The sequence below is a fragment of the Schistocerca serialis genome, chromosome 7 (assembly GCF_023864345.2).
Source record: "Schistocerca serialis cubense isolate TAMUIC-IGC-003099 chromosome 7, iqSchSeri2.2, whole genome shotgun sequence".
In the NCBI taxonomy this organism is placed as follows: Eukaryota; Metazoa; Arthropoda; class Insecta; order Orthoptera; family Acrididae; genus Schistocerca; species Schistocerca serialis.
This window is the reverse complement of record NC_064644.1, coordinates 38,435,692-38,459,168: the sequence shown is the minus strand read 5'-3', so window position 1 is coordinate 38,459,168 and position 23,477 is coordinate 38,435,692. Positions and strand designations below refer to the sequence as shown.

General features: G+C 44.8%; 1 protein-coding gene across 3 annotated transcripts in view; it reads left to right on the top strand.

Annotated features, from left to right (window-relative positions):
* Positions 1-23,477, top strand: part of LOC126412554 (synaptic vesicle glycoprotein 2B) — a 556,944-nt gene that overhangs the window by 414,178 nt on the left and 119,289 nt on the right. For 2 of the 3 annotated variants that reach the window (XM_050082206.1, XM_050082205.1), the window contains exon 2: positions 13,937-14,015. In XM_050082206.1, the coding sequence (XP_049938163.1) occupies positions 13,982-14,015 (34 nt within the window). In that variant the 5' untranslated portion in view covers positions 13,937-13,981. Of the gene's footprint in view, positions 1-13,936; positions 14,016-16,752; positions 16,961-23,477 lie in introns of those variants that run through there. The other variant, XM_050082207.1, reaches the window with a different exon arrangement.

Genomic DNA, 23,477 nt, shown 5'->3' with positions numbered 1-23,477 from the left:
AGGGGCAGATCCAAACGGACGCAGGCTGCAGTAGTTAGGCGGGTATAAACAGCCTTGCGCAGTGCGATAAAATTCTGTTGAACTCGGCTTCGTTTTCTTGAGCCCGAGATAGATTGCGACCACTTAAAAATCGATTGCCTCAGGCGGAAACCGCTTTTAAATTCTGCGTAACAAAAGCTGGTTCTGATGTAACAGAACACACACTTTCGGCCACGACATAAAACTGCTCGAAATGATCCATCCCTTTCCGTATTATTTTATCGGCTCGGTTACGTTTTTGTATTTGGTTTCTCTTTTACAAATTATCCCCAGCTTTGCTGGAAGTCAGAACCTCATGTTATTGAGAGTGAGGCTGTGGGTTTTTTGGGCGATGGCTGTCATCAACCAGTCCTGCAAACCCCGGAATGAGAGTGTTGCTCACCTCCATTTTGACACTAAATTAGAAAAGCCTTTCGAAGTAATTGACGTATTTCAGTCGTATCGTGAGGTGAACATACCTCGTTTATCATAACTGTCTTTACTCTATACAATGTCTTAATTACTATTAATCAGTTAAAACATCGATAACTGCAGTAATACTGTGACAACACAGAATCTGATCAAAGTTTCGTTGTCCTCTGATAAAACAAAATTGTTTAATGTACTTCACAACAACTTATGCTTCAGTTTTACTTGTCATTTTTCTAGTAATTCTTGTGTTTGTATGGGTTTTAGCCCTCCCATCAGCATATCAGGTCGTTTTGATAGGCATGTTATAAACACGATTTCCGTGAAATCAGGACAGGCAGTTTGTGACGCACTCCCAATCTCATTTGGATGCACTGTACGTTCCATATAAAGGCCACCGGTATAGCTTAAAATTAAGTGAAACTTACATTCATTCACAAGACGAGACGCAGTTGTGACGCAGGGCTTGTATAACGCCTTGACAATAACGTCACAAGCCACTAGACTACAAGGACGAGTCTCAGCTGAACGTGCACACGTCGACAATAGCTTGGTGACGCGATGTCGGCAGCTGCAGCTAGCAGCCGCACTGGCACGTACACGCGTGCGCGCGTCTCCAAGACGTCGGACCAGCGTAGAGAGGCGCGTCAAACCAGTTTTAGGACTGAAGACCACAACAACAGACAGGCACTGCGTCTGAAGTTTCTTTCATCGGCGCTCGGGAAACCAGCTGCGCATTACAGTGCGAAACAACGCGTTCCCAAAACATATGTGCCAGGATGTGACTGTGAGTACTTCTCCTGGGCCGGCCGGTGTGGCCGTGCGGTTAAAGGCGCTTCAGTCTGGAACCGCGTGACCGCTACGGTCGCAGGTTCGAATCCTGCCTCGGGCATGGATGTGTGTGATGTCCTTAGGTTAGTTAGGTTTAATTAGTTCTAAGTTCTAGGCGACTGATGACCTCAGAAGTTAAGTCGCATAGTGCTCAGAGCCATTTGCCACTTCTCCTGGAGTATATGACTTCTTAGCATTCCTGTCACCTTTGCCCCAGTCCCTACAGCCAGTAGGGTAAAATATTTTTGGCGCCATAAGCAGATGAGGCGGTATAGCTGAGTCTTCGAGAACTGTTAGACCAAACACGTCGCCCGTACACTCGAAAGCAATAGATTTAGAGGTGCGTGTATGTGCAACGTACTTCGGTGAGTAATTGCGAAACTATAACATGGATCAGAGTAGCAATGTGATTTGTGTGTTTGTAGGAGAGCTGCCACAGCAGTAGCCAATGACAAGATGAGCTCTGTTCACCGTTGCCACACTAGTCTCGTACCTCAGGCGCCGGTTCCCACAGACAGATGGACAAGACGCTTGCGGGCGGTACCATGTAACAATCGTGATTTATTTTACTGTCTGCATTGTTTTTGTTTTACGCGAAGGAATACCCTAAAGTAGTTTCGAAAACGCGCAGAAACGTGGTAATACTATTCCCACCCTGCTAAGCAAACCCAGAGACGCTACCGTGTAACACTGCAGCTAGCCCCCAGGATGGCCCCAGTTTGACGAAGAAGAGAGTCCATAACCTTCTTCAAGGAAGCTATGCCGTATCCAGCTAAAGCCAATTCTTGCTCATTAGATCCTGTACAGACACCAAATTGCAGGGTTGCACTGTCGCAGATATTTACTGTGGGATAAGGATCAGGTAATTTAGCCGGTGAGTCTAGATGCAGCCCTTCCCTGTGATCACGGCTGCTCTCATTCTGTCGACAGCGTCCTCATCATCAATATGCACAAGAAAGGGCAACGTTCGATCACAGAGACAGTTGGAATAAACATCTTGGCTCATGTTCGCGGTAACCTGAATGAGTAGACTCAAGTCATGGTACGAAAAACATTACCCAAAATGTCAGTGCAGTACCTCCAGGCTCAACTAAACCCTCCACGCACTGCGGGTTAAAGGACTCACTGGCACTTCTGTGCATTTGACACCCGCATCATTTGAAAGAAGGCAAAATAGCGTGTCCTCAAACCAGTCGTCGCGTCTCCAGCCACCTACACTACTGGCCATTAAAATTGCTACACCACGAAGAAATGCAGATGATAAACGGGTATTCATTGGACAAATGTATTATACTAGAACTGACATGTGATTACATTTTCGCGCAATTTGGTTACATAGATCCTGAGAAATCAGTACCCAGAACAACCACATCTGGCCGTAATAACGGCCTTGATATACCTGGGCATTGAGTCAAACAGAGCTTGGATGGCGTGTACAGGTACAGCTGCCCATGCAGCTTCAACACGACACCACAGTTCATCAAGAGTAGTGACTGGCGTATTGTGGCGAGCCAGTTGCTCGGCCACCATTGACCAGACGTTTTCAATTGGTGAGAGATCTGGAGAATGTGCTGGCCAGGGCAGCAGTTGAACATTTTCTGTATCCAGAAAGGCCCGTACAGGACCTGCAACGTAACACATCTGAAATGTAACGTCCACTGTTCAAAGTGCCGTCAATGAGAACTAGAGGTGACCGAGACGCGTAACCAATGGCACCCCATACCATCACACCGGGTGATACGCTAGTATGGCGATGATGACTACACGCTCCAATGTGCGTTCACATCGATGTCACCAAACACGGATGCGACCATCATGATGCTGTAAACAGAACCAGGATTCATCCGAAAAAATGACGTTTTGCCATTCGTGCGCCCAGGTTCGTCGTTGAGTACGCCATCGCAGGCGCTCCTGTCTGTGATGTAGCGTCAAGGGTAACCGCAGCCATGGTCTCCGAGCTCATAGTCCATGCTGCTGCAAACGTCGTCGAACTGTTCGTGCAGACAGTTGTTGTCTTGCAAATGTCCCCATCTGTCGACGTGGCTGCACGATCCGTTACAGCTGTGCGGATAAGATGCCTGTCATCTCGACCTGTAGTGATACGAGGCCGTTGGGATCCAGCACGGCGTTCCGTATTACCCTCCTCAACCCACCGATTCCATAGTCTGCTAATAGTCATTGGATCTCGACCAACGCGAGCAGCAGTGTCGCGATACGTTAAACCGCAATCGTGATAGGCTACAATCCGACGTTTATCAAAGTCGGAAACGTGATGGTACGCATTTCTCCTCCTTACACGAGGCATCACAACAACGTTACACGAGGCAACGCCGGTCAGCTGCTGTTTGTGTATGAGAAATCGGTTGGAAACTTTCCTCATGTCAGCACGTTGTAGGTGTCGCCACCGGCGCCAACCTTGTGTAAATGCTCTGAAAAGCTAATCATTTGCATATCGCAGCATCTTCTTCCTGGCGGTTAAATTTCGCGTCTGTAGCAGACATCTTCGTGGTGTAGCAATTTTAATGGCCAGTTGTGTATTACCCAGTGTCTGTGTCGGTGCTCCCATATAACAAGTACAGCTTTCTATTTCACTGTGAACAACAGACTTTTCTGAGGTACTCTACTCGGAATGAAAATACGCATCTGCAGTTTTCGCTCGGTAACTAGATGAGCTGGACACGAATCCGCTGATAGCAGCACATCGTGTTGGGTTCGAAACCGAGCGCCTCTGGCGAGACGTGACACTCGCCCGTTAGTCTTCTTACGAGCACTGTTCTTATGGCGTGTTACACGGTGGCGAGTGTTACACCGTTCCTTGTAGACAAACTGGACAGTGCTCGATGATAGACCAACAAATCGGGCAATTTCGTTGGCAGTGTTGTCATGGGCAGGTCTAAACACGATAGCTGCTTTCTGCCCCATGTCCACCGATCTCACAGCTCTGATTCTATACAACCGGCTGGCACGAGCACTCCGTTTGACTGCTATTCTGGAGAGGTGGGTCACGTGACCACCTTGTGCCAGTTCTACACCGTCTACAGTGGTCCAGAGCGGTCAGTGGGCCCGCTTTCAAGGCGTGACTAACATCTTGTTCGGTTAAGTTACACATTATCTGTCATCGGCGTACACCAACGTCTAGCGAGACCCAACGATCTGGACGCGGTCAGCTGCGCTGATATCGCTCGTTCCGTCGGTGCTTCGTTCGACTGTCGCGTCTACGGTTTGTGCAAACCCTGACGGCAGCCCAGTCAAGCGACAGCCCAAGCTACTTTGTTTGCATCTGCGACAGGGGCGTTATTTCTTCGGCACAGCAATTCCTTTGCCCGTGGTCGTACTTACAAGTCGTGCATCCAAAAGAATGCTTTCGAAGTGAAGAGACTTCTGTTGCTGATGAAAATTTTCTTGGTGTGCTCTACTCTACATTTTATATCTTCCTTACTTCTGCCACACTGTGTGGTCTTGCTTCGTAAGCAGAATAATTCTTTCGCTTCTTTTACTCTTCGTTGTTCAAAAAATGGTTCAAATGGCTCTGAGCACTATGCGACTTAACTTCTGAGGTCATCAGTCGCCTAGAACATAGAGCTAATTAAACCTAACTAACCTAAGGACATCACACACATCCATGCCCGAGGCAGGATTCGAACCTGCGACCGTAGCGGTCGCTCGGCTCCAGACTGTAGCGCCTAGAACCGCACGGCTACTCCGGCCGGCTCTTCGTTGTTCACTCAGCGGAAACTTTTCTTCACTCCACCACCATTTGATAGCTGTGGACCTAGCTCGGAAGGAAACATTACGGTTACCACTGTTTCTTCCCCATTTTTGATGTGCAGCTATTTTCCTTGTTGGCACTGTTCACAACTTTCGTTGTAATATTTTCAGCAGCTGGTGTCGTCACACTTTGTAGACTTTTATGAAAAATCGTCAGCTGGCATCGATAATTTGTTAGTGCTGCCAGTTAAAAACGATGTTGACACATTGAATCTTGCAAACAACGTTTAAATGTTGAGTTCTGATGCCTAGTTCGTGTTTTTGATGATATGTAGAGTGGAATGGAACCTCGTGTATGTACCTGCACAGATACTGTAACTGAAGCATTCTTGTTGCCTGAAGCTTTGTACCAACCGAAACTGCCGGCAATAATAAAGGTTTCCACGGCAGCTGGCGGTGTACCATTTCGACAAAATTTTCGTTGCAGTTTTAGTTGTTATTAAACTGTACTCTGTTGTAAACACGCCTCCCAGTAGGTATTACCACGTGATCTGGCTGCCACCTCGCTAGTGGCCGCCACGAAATTCCCCAAGCAGAAAAAAACAGTAGGATAAGAGTCGTGGAGGCGATAAGTCGACATAAGGGGGCTTTAATTTTTTTTTTTCGCTTTCGTCATGACCGCCGGTTCCCCAAGTTGAGGACTGTGGAAAGCCCCGCCGACGGTTCGCCGGAAGGACAAGTCAGCTCCTTTCATACATTGGCTGTTATTCGCGAGCTGTTAGAAACCCAAAAGTCATCATTGCATAATGAAGAGGCCTGAGAGTCTTACGTCACTTTGACGCAGTTGCTGCTACTGTACGATTCGCAAATATTGACCTCTGCTTATTTTTGAGAATTGGCGGCTTCCCCATAGAACCCCATCTGTGTACAGAGTCGCTAGCTGGAAAATTTAATTACTGCGGTAGCAGAACTCCTCGTATAGGAGGCGTTGCACGGCCTCAAACACAAACTTCGAGGAAGCGCAGCTCACACACAGAGGACCTCTTTTGTTAAGGAACATATCATCCTCTCTGCCCTCCCCGGTTTCTGAGTCGTCCGGCAGACAGACAGATGTGCTGCATTGATCAACACAGTGGAAAAGGACCGGGATCCGATCCCCCGTGCAACCACGCAGTTTTATGGTTTTCCCTAAACTGTTTGAGGCAAATGCCTGGGTTGCTGGTTTAAAAAGGCCGCGGCCGATTTCCGTTCCGCAGTCGAGGCTTGTGCTGCGTCTCTAATGAACGTTGAAGTGTTGGCAGAAGAGCCAACACCGTGTTGCTAGAGGAGGCCGAAATGCACGCTTTTAAGCTCACGTAGATTGGCGTGAGGTCTGGAACAAGGTCAGAGAAATAAGACTAGCAAAACAGGAGGTAACTGGTAGGATGCTTAACTTTAATCCATAACTGGTTTACATCGGTCGGACGGTACAGGCATCACAAGTTAAATATCAAATGCTATGGCGCCTTGCTAAGTCGTAGCAAATGACGTAGCTGAAGGCTATGCTAACTATCGTCTCGGCAAATGAGAGCGTAATTTGTCAGTGAACCTTTCCTAGCAAAGTCGGCTGTACAACTGGGGCGAGTGCTAGGACGTCTCTCTAGACCTGCCGTGTGGTGGCGCTCGGTCTGCAATCACTGACAGTGGCGACACGCGGGTCCGACGTATACTAGCGGACCGCGGCCGATTTAAAGGCTACCACTTAGCAAGTGTGGTGTCTGGCGGTGACACCACAAACGTTTAATCCTTCCTACCTTCCTTACTTCGTGACGATTGGAGGAGAGTACTCCTGGTGGCATTATCTCTGTATCATTTGCCTCCTTCATATACTAATGGTGCGTGGGAGAAGCGACTTTTGGTAAGACTTCGTACGGGCCTTCTCCAGTTTTTGTCGTCGCGACCATTTCGCGGGATGTTGCAACGAACACTCTCGGGATTCTGATAGTTTCTCCGTGATGAAAAACTCTTCTCATACAACGTCTACACTTTTTTTCCTTTTTCCAGCCACACATTTCTCGGTGATGTTCAGCATCATCAGTGGATCCCTTATGTTTTTCTGTCTAAGAAACGCTACGTGCGAATACGAATAACTTTGAAATTGTCCTCATTGTTCCAAAACGGTTTAACAAAAATATACAGTGTGAACCAGAACTCCAACGACAAACTCTCAGAGGTTTTGGCAAGGAGCAAACAAGAAAAAAAAGTCGGGTAAACAAGGGCTCTAAATTGCATACGTTAGGAACTGTGAGCCCTTGTTCGGTAGAAAAGATGTGTCCCACAACTGTGAAGATGAACAAGTGCTCATAGCTCTTGAGGCACGTACTTCGGAGTCCATGTCCGCTGGACATTTTCTTTTCTTGTTTTCATCCGTATTACCACCTCTGAAAGTTTGTCGGTGAAGTTCTGTCTCACCTTACATATCTCAACAGCTCACGCTGTTTTTCATGTCGCTGTCTGTCATTTGCAAGTACAGCTTCTATTTCAGTATAGTTTGTCGTCTGCAAGTAATGAGGACTTCTCTCAAGTGCTGCGCTATACACCGAACGAAAACACTTTTACGCCTAAAATGAAACTATTAGTTGCTGCGTTATTTTGTGCTTCGTTAATATAGTCTGCTTTACCCCTAATATTTATTTGATAATTTATGCTGTCAGCACTGCTATATTAAGTATGTTTATCGTTTGTTTACTGGAATTTTAATATTGTTTTCGAAAAATGTGTCTATTCGTTGGTTACGAGGCCATGTTACTTACGACGGCTTTTGCACGGGTGAAGAAAGAATAACTTACGCTCTGTTCAGGGCGGGAACTTTTCAAAACATATTTGTTGTTCACACAAACACGGACACAAAAAGCGTGTTTTCACCGCCAGATGAAAACCTTTTATATCTCGACGTATATCAAATTTCAAGTCTTTCAGCTAACTTTCGTAAAATGAAGTAATACGAAAGAGTCTCGAAGACGACGAGCTGTGTTTAATACAGACCACTTTTGAGCTGCTTGCCTGACGACCAGTCCACGTGGATGAGTTTGCGAACTAACCGCTTGCAAGAAACCTTTCAGCCAGGTAAAAAGCCGCTCATTGCGTTCACGAGCTGAGCTGCCAACGACGAAAAGGACGCGTTCCGGGAGTCCACAGGTAGGACCGGCAAACCACAGGACACTGACTGTGGCAATACTCAAGGAGGAAGGGCCTCGAACTGGCCAAATACAGCACAAATGGTGACCCTTGCCGAACGTAGACGGAAATGACTCAGAGCATAGGGCTATAATACACAGATGCTGAATGAGACACTTTTGACAGTCAAGAGAGAAAAATGTGTGAATCCCTTAATGACTACCATCGCAGAATATTGTCAAATAGTACTTCACAGAACCCAAATAAATTCTGATCATATGTAAAGGCTGTTAATGGCACCAAAGTTAATCTCCTGTCACTCATGGACGAAACTGGAACTGAAGTAGAAAGAAGCAAAGCAAAAGTAGAAATGCTTAACTCTACTTTTCAAATGTTCCGTTACAAACAAAAACTCAGGACTATTGTCCCAACTTAATTCTCGTACCACTGAGAAGACAAGTGAAATAGATATTAGAGTTATTGGCGTTTTGGAACAGCTGAAATCGTTAATATTTTAATATTGAACGAAGCTCCAGGCCCCGATGGAATCCCTATCAAATAATGGCCATTATCAGTATCTCACTTAGCACTAACCAGAGTACTGTAATTACTCAGGTCTGCAGACTATGCTATGGTGGGCGCGCACTTCCATTTTGTATCGTCCCCACTGTGGTGTTGCCAAAGTTGTGGGAATTGTGAGTTTTTAAATCAGGTGCATTATTCGTGCACTTTTCTAGTTTTCGGACAAGTGCTTTTCAAATTGATTCCTTCCCTGAACTGCAGCTTCTTGGAAGTCTATGTACCAAGCACTGGTATAAAAACTTCATCATCTCGAAACATTTTTCGTATTTAATGTTATTGTTATTGCAATGAATTAAACAGGGTCCGCCTTCTTGCAAGAACACAACTTTTATTTTGCAGTATTCCCCAAAAACGTTTCACCACAGTTGTGGCATCTTCAGTAGGATTGTTTTCTTTTATTGTTTTTGAAATACCCACAAACAAATATTATGTAGTTTAGGAATATGTAGACATTAGATTTTGTTGTTGTTTGGATTACGTATCTACTTCACCTTTTTTTAAAATTAGCTGACCTGTGACTGCCAACATAAATCGGCTAGGAGTCTATAGTAATACAATATATTATCTGCAACACAGGGGTGTTAGGGCACCGGCTACTGATGGCCTTTAAACTATATATACCGGTAACACAGTTGTACATAACCCTTTTCTTTTGACGCCTACCACTGCTGCAGTTTACCTGCACTGAGCTCTACCTGGTTTCTACTTGCCTACAGAACCGCAAGAAAGCAAGTTGCTTTTTCTGCTCGCCATCGGTGGTCTCGTGGTGAATCTTGCACGAAATCACTTCATTTATATTGATGGACGTTATAGCCGTTGTGCCTGAAGAGTTGCGTCGGTGGCTCAGCTCATGGGGCACGTTATCACCGTCTTGATATCATTCAAGCACGATGCACCAACGTTTGTAAGACAGTGCGCTTTTGTGCCTAGTGATGATGGCTGATGGCGTGCAAGTACAGATCGGTGTTGGTGGGTTTTCTATAGACGCTGTGGCCAAGACCTTCATTTCGTTTGCGACGGACGAGAACGTCGACGAAGGGCAATGCATTGTCTTTATCTACCTCCATGGTAAACTGGATGTTACTGTTAATAATGCCGGCCGCGGTGGTCTAGCGGTTCTGGCGCTGCAGTCCGGAACCGCGGGACTGCTACGGTCGCAGGTTCGAATCCTGCCTCGGGCATGGGTGTGTGTGATGTCCTTAGGTTAGTTAGGTTTAAGTAGTTCTAAGTTCTAGGGGACTTATGACCTGAGATGTTGAGTCCCATAGTGCTCAGAGCCATTTGAACCATTTTTGTTACTGTTAATGCCGTTGAGGTGTTCCAAGAACTCGTCAAGTTTCTCAGGTCTGGGGCCAAATGAAGAACGTGTCTTTCGGGTGTTTAGGCAAATCACCATCGCTGAAAACATACTATACAAACAGTTAATTACTGCACAGATAGAGATTACACGATTCACTGACAGATACGCACACGACATCCCTTCCTTATGACGAGCGTCCGGCCACAAAGTTAAAATAAGAACGAATTTGTCAAATCAAGAAGAACTGTGGGCCATGTATGGCACGATAAACGCTTAGAGAAAGAGGGAGAGAGAGAGAGAGAGACTTTTATCATTAAAATCCTAGTCGTCTGTGACATCTTAAAAGTGGGAGTGATGGCAAAGGCAACTCTGTGTGTGTGTGTGTGTGTGTGTGTGTGTGTGTGTGTGTGTGTGTGTGTGTGAGACAGAGAGAGAGAGAGAGAGAGAGAGAGAGAGAGAGAGAGAGCACGAGGAGGCGGGGTGGGACGGAGACTCTCCAACAAAAGTAGCCCACAAGCATATCTTTGCATCCTCAGTCAACTTAAAGTGTCAGTCAATATTCGTGCCTAAAATACTTGTCTTCGTAACAGAGTGTGTGGAGCTATCACCAACATTATTATTTCACACAATTCTTCGCTAAAGTGATCAGGTTCTAGTCAGTCTCGCCAATATGAACCAGCCCGAGGCGGCAGAGTACCGGGGCTACACTACATGAGTTCTCTGCGCTTCACACTTACACTACTGGCCATTAAAATTGCTACGCCAAAAAGAAATGCAGATGATAAACGGGTATTCATTGGACAAATATATTATACTAGAACTGACATGAGACTACATTTTCACGCAATTTGGGTGCATAGATCCTGAGAAATCAGTACCCAGAACAACCACCTCTGGCCGTAATAACGGCCTCGATACTCCTGGGCATTGAGTGAAACAGGGCTTGGATGGCGTGTACAGGTACAGTTTCCCATGTAGCTTCAACACGATACCACAGTTCATCAAGAGTAGTGACTGGCGTATTGTAACGAGATAGTTGCTCGGCCACCATTGACCAGACGTTTTCAATTGGTGAGAGATCTGGAGAATATGCTGACCAGGGCAGCAGTCGAACATTTTCTGTATCCAGAAAGGCCCGTAAGGACCTGCAACATGAGGTCGTGCATTATCCCGCTGAAATGTAGCGTTTCGCAGGGATCGAATGAAGGATAGAGCCACGGGTCGTAACACATCTGAAATGTAACGTCCACTGTTCAAAGTGCCGTCAAAGCGACCAAGAGGTGACCTAAACGCGTAACCAGTGGCACCCCATACCGTCACGCCGGGTGACACGCCAGTATCGCGATGACGAATATACTCTTCCAATGTGCGTTCACCGCAATGTCGCCAAACACGGATGCGACCATCAAGACGCTGTAAACAGAACCTGGATTCGTCCGAAAAAATGACGTTTTTCCATTCGTGCACCCAGGTTCGTCGTCGAGTACACCATAGCAGGCGCTCCTGTCTGTGATGCAGCGTCAAGGGTAACCGCAGCCATGGTCTCCGAGCTGATAGTCGATGCTGCTGCAAACATCGTCGAACTGTTCGTGCAGATGGTTGTTGTCTTGCAAACGTCCCCATCTGTTGACTCAGGGATCGAGACGTGGCTGCACGATCCGTTACAGCCATGCGGATAAGATGCCTGTCAGCTCGACTGCTAGTGATACGAGGCCGTTGGGATCCAGCACGGCGTTCCGTATTACGCTCCTCAACCCACCGATTCCATATTCTGCTAACAGTAATTGGATCTCGACCAACGTGAGCAGCAATGTCGCGATACGATAAACCGCAATCGCGATAGGCTACAATCCGACCATTATCAAAGTCGGAAACGTGATGGTACGCATTTTTCCTCCTTACACGAGGCATCACAACAACGTTTCATCCAGGCAACGTCGGTCAACTGCTGTTTATGTATGAGAAATCGGTTGGAAACTTTGCTCATGTCAGCACGTTGTAGGTGTCACCACCGGCGCCAACCTTGTGTGAATGCTCTGAAAAGCTAATCATTTGCATATCGCAGCATCTTCTTCCTGTCGGTTAAATTTCGCGTCTGTAGTACGTTATCTTCGTGATGCAATGTTAATGCCCAGTAGTATAGGTGCTTGGCAGACGGTGTAGAAAAAAACTTTCATATTATCTTTCGACCGTTATACCCTCGAACAGCACTTGGGAAAAACTATCATTTCTTCCAATGTAGGTCCCAAGGAGAAAGTTGGAGATTGAAATTTCGTGAAAAGATCCCGCCAGAACAAAAAAACGCCTTTGTTCCAATGGAAACTCCAACTCTCTCATCATATTAGTGTCACTATTTCACTATAATCAAAATGGGATTTAATTCTTTTTAATTCTTTCTATGTCCTACGTCAATCCATCTGTTATCGATCCCACAATGCGCAGAACAGAACGGACAAGCGTAGTGTAGGCAGTCTCTTCAGTACATCTTTTAAGATCTCTGCCAATTAAACGCAGTCTTTCGCTCACTTTCCCTCAATGTTTTGTGCCTAATAGTTTCAATTTAAGTTGTTCGTAATTATAATCCCTAGGCTTAAAATTCAATCTACAACCACTAAATTCATGCGATTTATGGTGTAACCGAATTTTAAGGGATGTTTTTCTTTGTTCTCATGTGGAGGACCTCACATTTTTCATTGTTAAGGGTCCATTTCCACTTATCGCACCACCGAGATGTCTTGTTTACATCACTTTATAAGTGGTTTTGATCTTCTGATTACTTTACTAGTCGAAACGGCAGTATGATGTGCAAACAATGTAAGGGGTCTCCTCAAATTGTCTCCTAAATCGTTTATACAGAGGGTCCCAGGAGGAACTGCCAGATTCAGGAATATGAGAGGAACGGCCACTCAAAGCAAAAAAGTCTGGTAAACATGGGGTCTAAAATGCATATCGTAAGAGCTATAATCACTTGTGCGGTAGAAAATATGTGTTTCACAGTGGACAACAACTCATAGATCTTGAGGCGTGTACTTTAGAGTCCATATTTACTAGACATTTTTTTCTTGTTTTGATCCATACCACAACCTTTAAAAAATGGGAATCAAAGAGTTTGCAAAGGAAAAGATCTGTTTCACAGTATCGAAGATGAAGGAGTGCTCATAACTTTTTATGTATGCACATTAGAGCCCACATTTACTAGAGTTTTTGCTTCGCATGATCCTGCCTGTCGTATGGCTGAATACTGACCATTGCTCCTGGCCCACCTTGTATTGGTATATCAGGAGGAGCAGAAGGCCTATAACGCTTCCTTGCGGAACCCTGGTTATTATTTGGGTTTCACCAGACTACTTCCGGTGCTGTGACCCTTCTGACAGGAAGTATCGAATCTAGTCGCACAAGTAAAACGATACTCTATAGGCACACAATTTGCTTAGAACCTCTTTTTGAGAAACTGTGTCAAAAGCGTTGTGGAAATCGAGAAATACAGAATAAATTTGACGTCCCCTGCCGTGCGGTTCTAGGCGCTGCAGTCTGGAACCGCGTGACCGCTACGGTCGCAGGTTCGAATCCTGCCTCGGGCATGGATGTGTGTGATGTCCTTAGGTTAGTTAGGTTAAACTAGTTCTAAGTTCTAGGGGACTAATGACCTCAGAAGTTGAGTTCCATAGTGCTCAGAGCCATTTGAATTTTTGACTTCCCCTGTCGATAGCACTCACTACTTCGCGTGAATACAGATCCAATTGTGTTTCACTCGAACGATATTTCATGAAACCACGCTTGTTAACGTGTCACTAGATGGTATTCTTCGAAGTAATTCATAGTGTTGGGATAAGTATATGTTCCAAACCCATGCTACAAAGCCATGTTAGTGAAACGGGGCTGACCTGTTTGTTGTCTTCTTCTCTGTTGCAGGCTGAAAGGGAGCACGCCGAGCACTGACCGCCAGCCCGGCCTAGAATGGTAGAGACTGACCCGCCAAAGGACCACTCCAGTAAGTACAGAGGCAGGCAGGCAGCGCGCGCAGTAGGCTAAACAGCTAGAGGACAAGAGAGCAGGGCCCAGCACCAAGGGACCCTCTGCACTTGCAGCAGTCACCGAACTCAATTAGTTACGACATTTGGTGTCGACACCAACATCCAAAGTTGTATCGATAATATCAGAATAAACGTATCGATACCAAAGACAGTTTTGCCAGGTGCCGATTGTTTCTTTTTTAATCTTTTCCTTAACGCAAAAAGACTTATTTACAATACTCGGTGAAATATGGAAATTATGCCATGTGTATATAAACCAGGTTGATTGGAAAGTCAAATGCAAACGTGAGTAATGAAGGATAAATATTCCTATCACACATGAAATACATATAAATGTTATGCTAGCCATCCCTGCAATTATTGCAATGCATCACTACATAATTTTCCTTGAGGGGACATTGTACATGAAATTCGTTGAAATTTGACATTTTCTGTTTTCTACTCCATAATGTACTTTGGACTTTCCTGAACATTTTGGCATATAATACATTAAAATTAGACAATTGTGAAACCTTCAAATAATATTTTGAATGTTGGCATGTGACTGTCAAATTTTGCGGCTACCCATATACTGCCACAGTTGAGCAGTCATATCTTGGGAACTACACAGTCTAGAAGGCTATGAATTGCTTTGTTTTGTGCCTACTGCTACGTCTCAGAAGTTGGCAGTCCTTTGTTTCTGATACTAGTTTTCGTTGAAAGTAGTGTGATTATAAGCTAACATCTATTGCTTTTTATACGTAAATAAAATGACTAAGGTAAAAGTAACTTCAAGAAACGCAAATTTGCGGGTAACAGATATGTGAGACCTGCATTTTCTTCTGAAGTACTTGGAAACACGTGTGCTAGCAGTGAAGGAAATCACGATAATGTTTCTGAAGTGACCACGCCCCCTAGTGCACCGAAAAGGAAAGTAACTTGAGAAACAGGTGACAGTGGTAAAAGTAATATTATGGACAACGTCATTATTGATCTGCAAATACTTGCACAAGATCTTTCTAAAACTGTCTCTTGCTGTCTTTGTGATGGTGAAATTAAACTGTATGAGGATATTGGAGTCAGAATAGATGTTGTCTCTAAATTAATTATTAAATGTCAGAAGTGCAAAAACGAAAAAGCAATTCATACTTCATCAAAGTGTTCAGGTAATGAATTGTGTGAAACTAATGTGAGACTGTTCTATGGCCTTAGATGCATTGGTAAAAGTGCAAGGACCAGCAATGTTCTCTGCAGTGTGTTGAATTTGCTAAAACCACCTTCTAGGCATACGAAATATGTAACAGCAATTGGGGACTCTGTAAATGCTGTGTCTGAAGATTCAGTGGTTGCTGCTCCATCAGAAGCTGTTGAACAAAATGAGAATGACACAGACATCAGCATTTCTGTGGATGGCTCCTGGCAAAAGCGTGGGTTTAGCTCTAAAAATGGTTCTACATCTACAATAAGTACTGACACTGGAAAAGTTTTGAATTTTGAAGTTCTCAGTAAGTATTGCCGAGGTTGTACAGTGAACCAGAAGAACAGATTACTTCATAAGCAGCAGTGTGTAAAAAATTATGATGGCACAAGTGGAGGAATGGAGGTTAAAGGAGCAATTGACATTTTCCAGCGTTCGCAGAAGGAGAGAGGTGTCAGATATGTGAATTACTTAGGTGATGGAGACAGAAAGGCTTTCATTGCAGTACAAAACAGTAAGCCTTATGATGTTTTTTATACAAAAAGTTGAGCGTGTAGGACATGTCAAGAAAAGAATGGGAACACGTCTGCGTAACCTAAAAACCAAGCTGGGTAACACAAAACTATCTGATGGCAAGAAATAAAACGTGCTGTAAGACTAACGGACAAAGTAATTGATGAATTATAGGAGCCGGCAGAAGTGGCCATGCGGTTCTAGGCGCTGCAGTCTGGAACCGCGAGACCGCTACGGTCGCAGGTTCGAATCCTGCCTCGGGCATGGATGTGTGTGATGTCCTTAGGTTAGTTAGGTTAAACTAGTTCTAAGTTCTAGGGGACTAATGACCTTAGAAGTTGAGTCCGATAGTGCTCAGAGCCATTTGAACCATTTGAATTATAGGAATATTACAGGAAGGCCATTATAGATAACTGTGACAATTTAGAGAAGATGAAAAGAGCTGTGTGGAGCACTTTCTTTCATCGAATATCAACTGATGAAAAGTCATGTCATGCTTTGTGTCCACCTCCACCAAACACTTGGGGTAAATATAGGCAAAATTTTTCAAAATTTGTGGTAAGGTCTTATGGGACCAAACCGCTGAGGTCATCAGTCCCTAACCTTACACACTACTTAAATAACTTACGCTAAGGACGACATACACACCCATACCTGAGGGAAGACTCGAACCTCCGGCAGGGGGAGCCGCACGGACCGTGACAAGATGCCTCAGACCGTGCGGCGAATTTTCTCGCACCCTGCATGAATTTACACATAAACATTTTCTTCCTTTGGCAGTAACAGAGGCAATCAAACCTATTTACAGAGATTTGGCGAATCCTGAGCTACTAAAGAAGTGTTTACACGGGAAGACTCAGAATGTGAAAGAGTCCTTCACTAATGTTGTGTGCGGCCGTGTGCCCTAAAATGTATTCGTTGGCCTCATGACTCTAAAGTTAGCGGTGTTGATTAATGCTGTAATAACATTTAATGGTAGGAACTGTGAAAGACTTAAGGTTCTGGAGAAATTAGCGTACGATTTGGACATAACACAGCTAAAGCAGTGCGGGAACTGGATGAGCTTAGTGTACTTGAAGCACAGTTAGCTGCTCAGCAAATGACAAAAGAAGCAAGAAAGAAAAGGAGGTGGCAAGCACTGGGCTGTTGTGACAATGAAGAGGACACAGACTATGGGCCAGGGCAATTCTAGTGCATAAAAGATGCATAAACGTAAGTCTGTATACGAATTTGTAATAAAAAAGTTTTAAACCTCAGTATCTCTGGACTACATTTTTTGTAATAAATAACCCGTTTTCTAAAAGGTACTAATGGTAGAGACATTAAATTTTCACAGCATGCCAAATGTGAGATTCAACACATATGGAACTAGAATAATTAAAATATCCTGAGTTGCTTTTGTTTTTATGTTCATTTATTTACAAAATTCTGTCAGAAAATTGAGTTTTTGAAAAAAAAAAAAGATAACATGCCCCACAATACAATTTTAGTAATAATTCTAGTTCAGTGCATTCAATAATTATGGAAAATTGTAAGTTGGTGTCTTAAAAAGTTTCCAAGATAATGGGTCACAAAATTCGATAATTTAACATTTGCGGCATAGGACGTACAATGTCCCCTTAACACAAAAGTATTCATTCCGATTAACCTTTTTTTTAAGATAAAAATACTCATTTTGAATACAAGGCATAATATGGGAATTATGCAATGTTTGCATGAACCAACTCGATTATGAAATAATTATATGAACCACTATTTCAAGGTAGGAGGTACTTACTTAAAATTACCCATGTACGTTGCTGAATTGAGACTTGCACTACCGCACTTCTGTTTCTTGCATGCACTGGTCTAGTAGTACAAGGTTAACATTTTCCCATCGTTATTGCGACAGGCGGGAATGGGAACCACTTTCGGGCCAGTTCGTAGCCAGAAGCGAGATATTCTATTTCAAAGGGTAAAATAATACCTGGCGAGTAATATGCAACGGTTCCGGTTTTTCTGGCTGAGAAAATACGCAAGGACATGCACGGATTACAAATTGTACAGCATTCTTCTTCAAGAGCGTGCAAATGCCGACAGAGTTGTTCCGTCTGTAGGAAAACTTATGGGTCTGAAGAGTGTGAATTTGTAAGATACTCACGAGATTTGGCACCCCAATTGTGCGGCTGGCAAGGCTTTCGAATCCGGTGAGCAGGTAATTTTAGCCGTAGCTGGTTCTGCAGTCCTTCCAGAATCGCACTTCATGGATGTGATAAAGTCACTGGGGAAAAAGAGGGTGAAATGCATTGACGTAAGAGGAAATTCTGTCAACGAATAAATGCGAAGGTTCTTTTTATTATTTTTTTTACGTAAGAGGTGGAACGCGCGTGCCGGCCGGTATGGCCGTGCAGTTCTAGGCGCTTCAGCCTGGAACCGCGCGATCGCTACGGTCGCAGGTTCGAATCCTGCCTCGGGTATGGATGTGTGTGATGTCCTTAGGTTAGTTAGTTTTAAGTAGTTTTAAGTTCTAGGGGACTGAGGACCTCAGATGTTATGTCCCATAGTGCTCAGAGCCATTTGAACCATTTTTTTTTAAATTTGGGAACGTGTGTCGCAGCTCTACATGGTGAGCGTCGTCCCTCAGTCGAAACTACCCGAGCCCTCACGCCCCGAGCGTAGATTTCCGTTAATGCGAGTATGCGGCGTACGGGCGGCGTGTACCCCAGCTTTCTGAATGTGTAATTTATTCTTAATCTCGCTCCCATTTCCAGTGAGATTTCTAAATGAAAATAGCTGAAGTCAGTCTCCTACTCAGGAAGTCGCTGGGGGCAGATGCGGGGACCCTTGTGGAGATGGTCTGCCGCTGCCTGTTCTAAAGTGTCAAGTGTGCACTGTGCAGTTCGCGAGGATGTGACGTATTCTTGTACAATAGAGTGCTGTGTTTGTGTCGTTGTGGACAAACAGAAGGGAGAGGATAAAATCCGAATCCAGCACACAGCCTCCTTCTCTCGAAAAGCACCGGGAGCAAGGGGCCAGTCGAGATTAACGTTTCCATCTGAGGATGGGATTCCCATCAACAGCGTCCCTCGGTGAGACAACACGGTGGCTTTTGGAATCTGACGCAGGTCTTGGTGAGCAGAAACTGTACGCCATCACGTGTCCTCTCCTGGAGGCCACATATGACGACCACCACTAGGACTCCAACTGGCTACCTCTGACTCGAGTGCCCTCGTACAAGTGTGGCCTTAGCGACCATTTATTTTTCATCCACCCCTTCAGTCCAGCCTTTCACCCAGCAGGTTCACCTTTAACAGCGCAGCCTCTGAGGGCATCTCGTCCTGCCATTGGTGGCTTTGGAATCTTACCTCTGGGAACCAGTTTTTCACTCTTCAAATAAAAAACCTTTACTCTCAGAATCAAAACCGAAAAGGAACATTTTTATTTTTTGCAAAGTAAAACCTCATCCTTTAAAGAAAATGTTATGCTTTGAAAACCGAATTTCTTCTTTCTTGAAAACTAAATTTCTTCTGTTTTTTTAACTGAGAATTTTTTTAAAAAAATTATAATTCTTCCACTTTTGAAACTGAAATTCTTCTTTCTTTAACGGTCTTTTTTATGGCTACGAGGAATGTAGTTAAGGTATAAAGAAATCGTCTCTGGTTTCGACAGAATTCAGTAAATGAATCATCATCTTCATATTACAACAAATAAATGATAAGTTGAATATTTAAGGAAGCAAACAGCTAATCAACTGAGAGAGTGCCTAAGGAGGCGGGCTGTAAATACAGCGACATTTGCTGTCATCTGATCTGTTAAGAGTCCACATCTAAATAGAAATCTGCTGCTGCTCGTCGTCCTTGTTCGATACGATTCCTCTTTTGCTGATGACGCCGTGAGTTTGGAACTTGTGCTCGCAGTTCGAGAAAAAAAAAATCAAATGCTGTCAACGGTGTCAGTCCGAACTCCATATTGACCCTTCAACGCGACACGTATTTCTGCACGGTGAATCATTCGCCAAAGGCCTTGTCTGTAGAAGTCTGCATTCTGGTTGCTCGGGGGATCTTCCAGCGCTGCAGTCATGGACTGTGCGTCTGGTCCCGGCGGAGGTTCGAGTCCTCCCTCGGGGATGGGTGTGTGTCTTTGTACTTAGGATAATTTAGGTTAAGTAGTGTGTAAGCTTAGGGACTGATGACCTTAGCTGTTAAGTCGCATAAGATTTCACACACATTTGAAAATTTTTGAAATCTTCCACCTCGAACATCACGTCATCTTCATTCTGGAAATGCCTGCCACGCAATAATTTCTGCATCCGAGGAACGAAGGAGAACTCACTGGTCACCATGTAACGAGAATTCGATAGGACAAAGAAGCTGCACGTGTGACAGCGTCCAGTGCAGTGTGAGATGACCAAGCCTCTTTGGACAGCTTCCGGCGACGCTTCGCCTCGACAGCCTCCCATTACACTGTCAGGAAATTCCGGTAGTGTGCGCCTGTGACGCTTGGCCCTCGAGAATATAGTCTATCGGCACAGCACTGTGACAACCCTAGAAAGCACCGAGCATCACCTCGTTGACGATGACTGGTCCTTCGACTTCTTCGGCTGTGGTGAGTCTGCAAGTTCCCACTGCTCGCTTTTCGCCTTTGTCTGTAGGTAACAGCGAAGCTCCCATCACTCATCCGTGGTGATTAGGCGGCTAGATATGTCATCCGGATTGGTCTATCACAGCTCCAACATCTCCTCTCGTCCCTCGATTCGGCGGGCTTTTTCAATGGCAACGGACTTTCGTGGAAACTAACGACCTTTGTCTCCATGTCTTATTTTCACGTCTTGTACTATCATCTCGATTGTGTACCGGTTTTTGACCTCTAGGGTTCCCCCTTCTCTCGCGATTCTCGTTCTATTTCGGTGTGTACCACAACTGCAGACACGTACCTACAAACAGACTAAATATCACTTGAGTAACTTTTTAGGTGATAATTAAAACTTTGAGTGCCCTCGTGTATGCACCCCCAAAGCTGACGCATTGAGATCAAATTCCTTTAAATTATTTTGTAAAGTATAAACTGAGAAAGCAGTAAAGGAAACAAAAGAAAAATTCGGAGTAGGTATTAAAGTCCATGGAGAAGAAATTAAAACGTTGAGGTTCGCCGATGACATCGTAATTCTGTCAGAGACAGCAAAGAAGAGCAGTTGAAAGGAATAGACAGTGTCTTGAAAGGAGGATATAAGATGAACATCAACAAAAGCAAAACGAGGATAATGGAATGTAGTTGAATTAAGTCGGGTGATGCTGAGGGAATTAGATTAGGAAATGAGACACTTAAAGTAGTAAAGGAGTTTTGCTATTTGGGGAGCAAAATATCTGATGATGGTCGAAGTAGAGAGGATATAAAATGTAGACTGGCAATGGCAAGGAAAGCGTTTCTGAAGAAGAGAAATTTGTTAACATCGACTATAGATTTAAGTGTCAGGAGGTCGTTTCTGAAAGTATTTGTATGGAGTGTAGCCGTGTATGGAAGTGAAACATGGACGATAAATAGTTTGGACAAGAAGAGAATAGAAGCTTTCGAAATGCGGTGCTACAGAAGAATGCTGAAGATTAGATGGGTAGATCACATAACTAATGAGGAGATATTGAATAGAATTGGGGAGAAGAGGAGTTTGTGGCACAACTTGACAAGAAGAAGGGACCGGTTGATAGGACATGTTCTCAGGCATGAAGGGATCACGAATTTAGCATTGAAGGGCAGAGTGGAGGGTAAAAATCGTAGAGAGAGACCAAGAGAAGAATACACTAAGCAGATTCAGAAGGATGTAGGTTGCAGTAGGTACTGGGAGATGAAGAAGCTTGCACAGGATAGAGTAGCATGGAGAGCTGCATCAAACCAGTCTCAGGACTGAAGACAACAACAACAACAAACTGAAGGACAATTGATACAAATTACGAAGTACAGCTATACAAGTTAACCAAGGTTCTCGCTGACTATAAACGAGACGCCACCAGCCAACTAACTTATGACACTTCACCTGCTCCCAGCATTCCCCACGACAAGTACGAAGTTACTGCGCGTATATAGCACGCTACTGGCCATTAAAAATGCTACACCAAGAAGAAATGAAGATGATAAACGGGTATTCATTGGACAAATATATTATACTAGAACCGACATGTGATTACATTTTCACGCAATTTTGGTGCATAGATCCTGACAAATCAGTACCCAGAACAACCACCTCTGGCCGTAATAACGGCCTTGATACGCTTGGGCATTGAGTCAAACAGAGCTTGGATGGCGTGTACAGGTACAGCTGCCCATGCAGATTCAACACCATACCACAGTTCATCAAGAGTAGTGACTGGGGTATTGTGACGAGCCAGTTGCTCGGTCACCATTGACGTGACGGTTCCAATTGGTGAGAGATCTGGAGAATGTGCTGGTCAGGGCAGCAGTCGAACATTTTCTGTATCCAGAAAGGCCCGTACAGGATCTGCAACATGCGGTCCTGCATTGTCCTGCTGAAATGTAGGGTTTCACAGGGATCGAATGAAGGGAAGAGCCACGGGTCGTAACACATCTGAAATGTAAGGTCCACTGTTCAAAGTCCCGTCAATGCGAACAAGAGGTGACCGAGACGTGTAACCAATGGCACCCTATACCGCCACGCTGGGTGATAGGCCAGTATGGCGATGACGAATACACGCTTCCAATGTGCGTTCACCGCGATGTCGCCAAACACGGATGCGACCATCATGACGCTGTAAACACAACCTGGATTCATCCGCAAAAATGACGTTTTGCCATTCGTGCGCCCAGGTTCGTCGTAGAGTACACCATCGCAGGCACTCCTGTCTGTGATGCAGCGTCAAGGGTAACCGCAGCCACGGTCTCCGAGCGGATAGTCCATGCTGCTGCAAACGTCGTCGAACTGTTCGTGCAGATGGTTATTGTCTTGCAAACGTTCCCATCTGTTGACTCAGGGATCGAGACGTGGTTGCACGATCCGTTACAGCCATGTGGATAAGATGCCTGTCATCTCGACTGCTAGTAATACGAGGCCGTTGGGATCCAGCACAGCATTCCGTATTACCCTCCGGAACCCACCGACTCCATATTCTGCTAACAGTCATTGGATCTCTACCAACGCGAGCAGCAATGACGCGATACGATAAACCGCAATCGCGATAGGATACAATCCGACCTTTATCAAAGTCGTAAACGTGATGGTACGCATTTCTCCTCCTTACACGAGGCATCACAACAACGTTTCAGCAGGCAACGGCGGTCAACTGCTGTTTGTGTATGAGAAATCGGTTGGAAACTTTGCTCATGTCAGCACGTTGTAGGTGTCGCCACCGGCGCCAACCTTGTGTGAATGCTCTGGAAAGCTAATCATTTGCATATCACAGCACCTTCTTCCTGTCGGTTAAATTTCGCGTCTGTAGCACGTCACCTTCGTGGTGCAGCAATTTTAATGGCCAGTACTGTAGTTCTGCCGTACTTCTACACAAGTGTGCAATCTTATGGACGAAAGTAGCTTTCCCGTGATATCTCTCATAGTTCGATGGAACTTCGACCACACACTGTACTACAAAAGATAACTCGAACAAATACTCAATTAGACGAACAGAAATAACACTTTTATTGAAAGGCAATAATTATAGCACGTGACCGCGATACATGATGGCGGCCCTGGACGACACAAAAGGCGGGACACGGTCCTTAGTCCGGTGAGTGACGCGGTAATGCA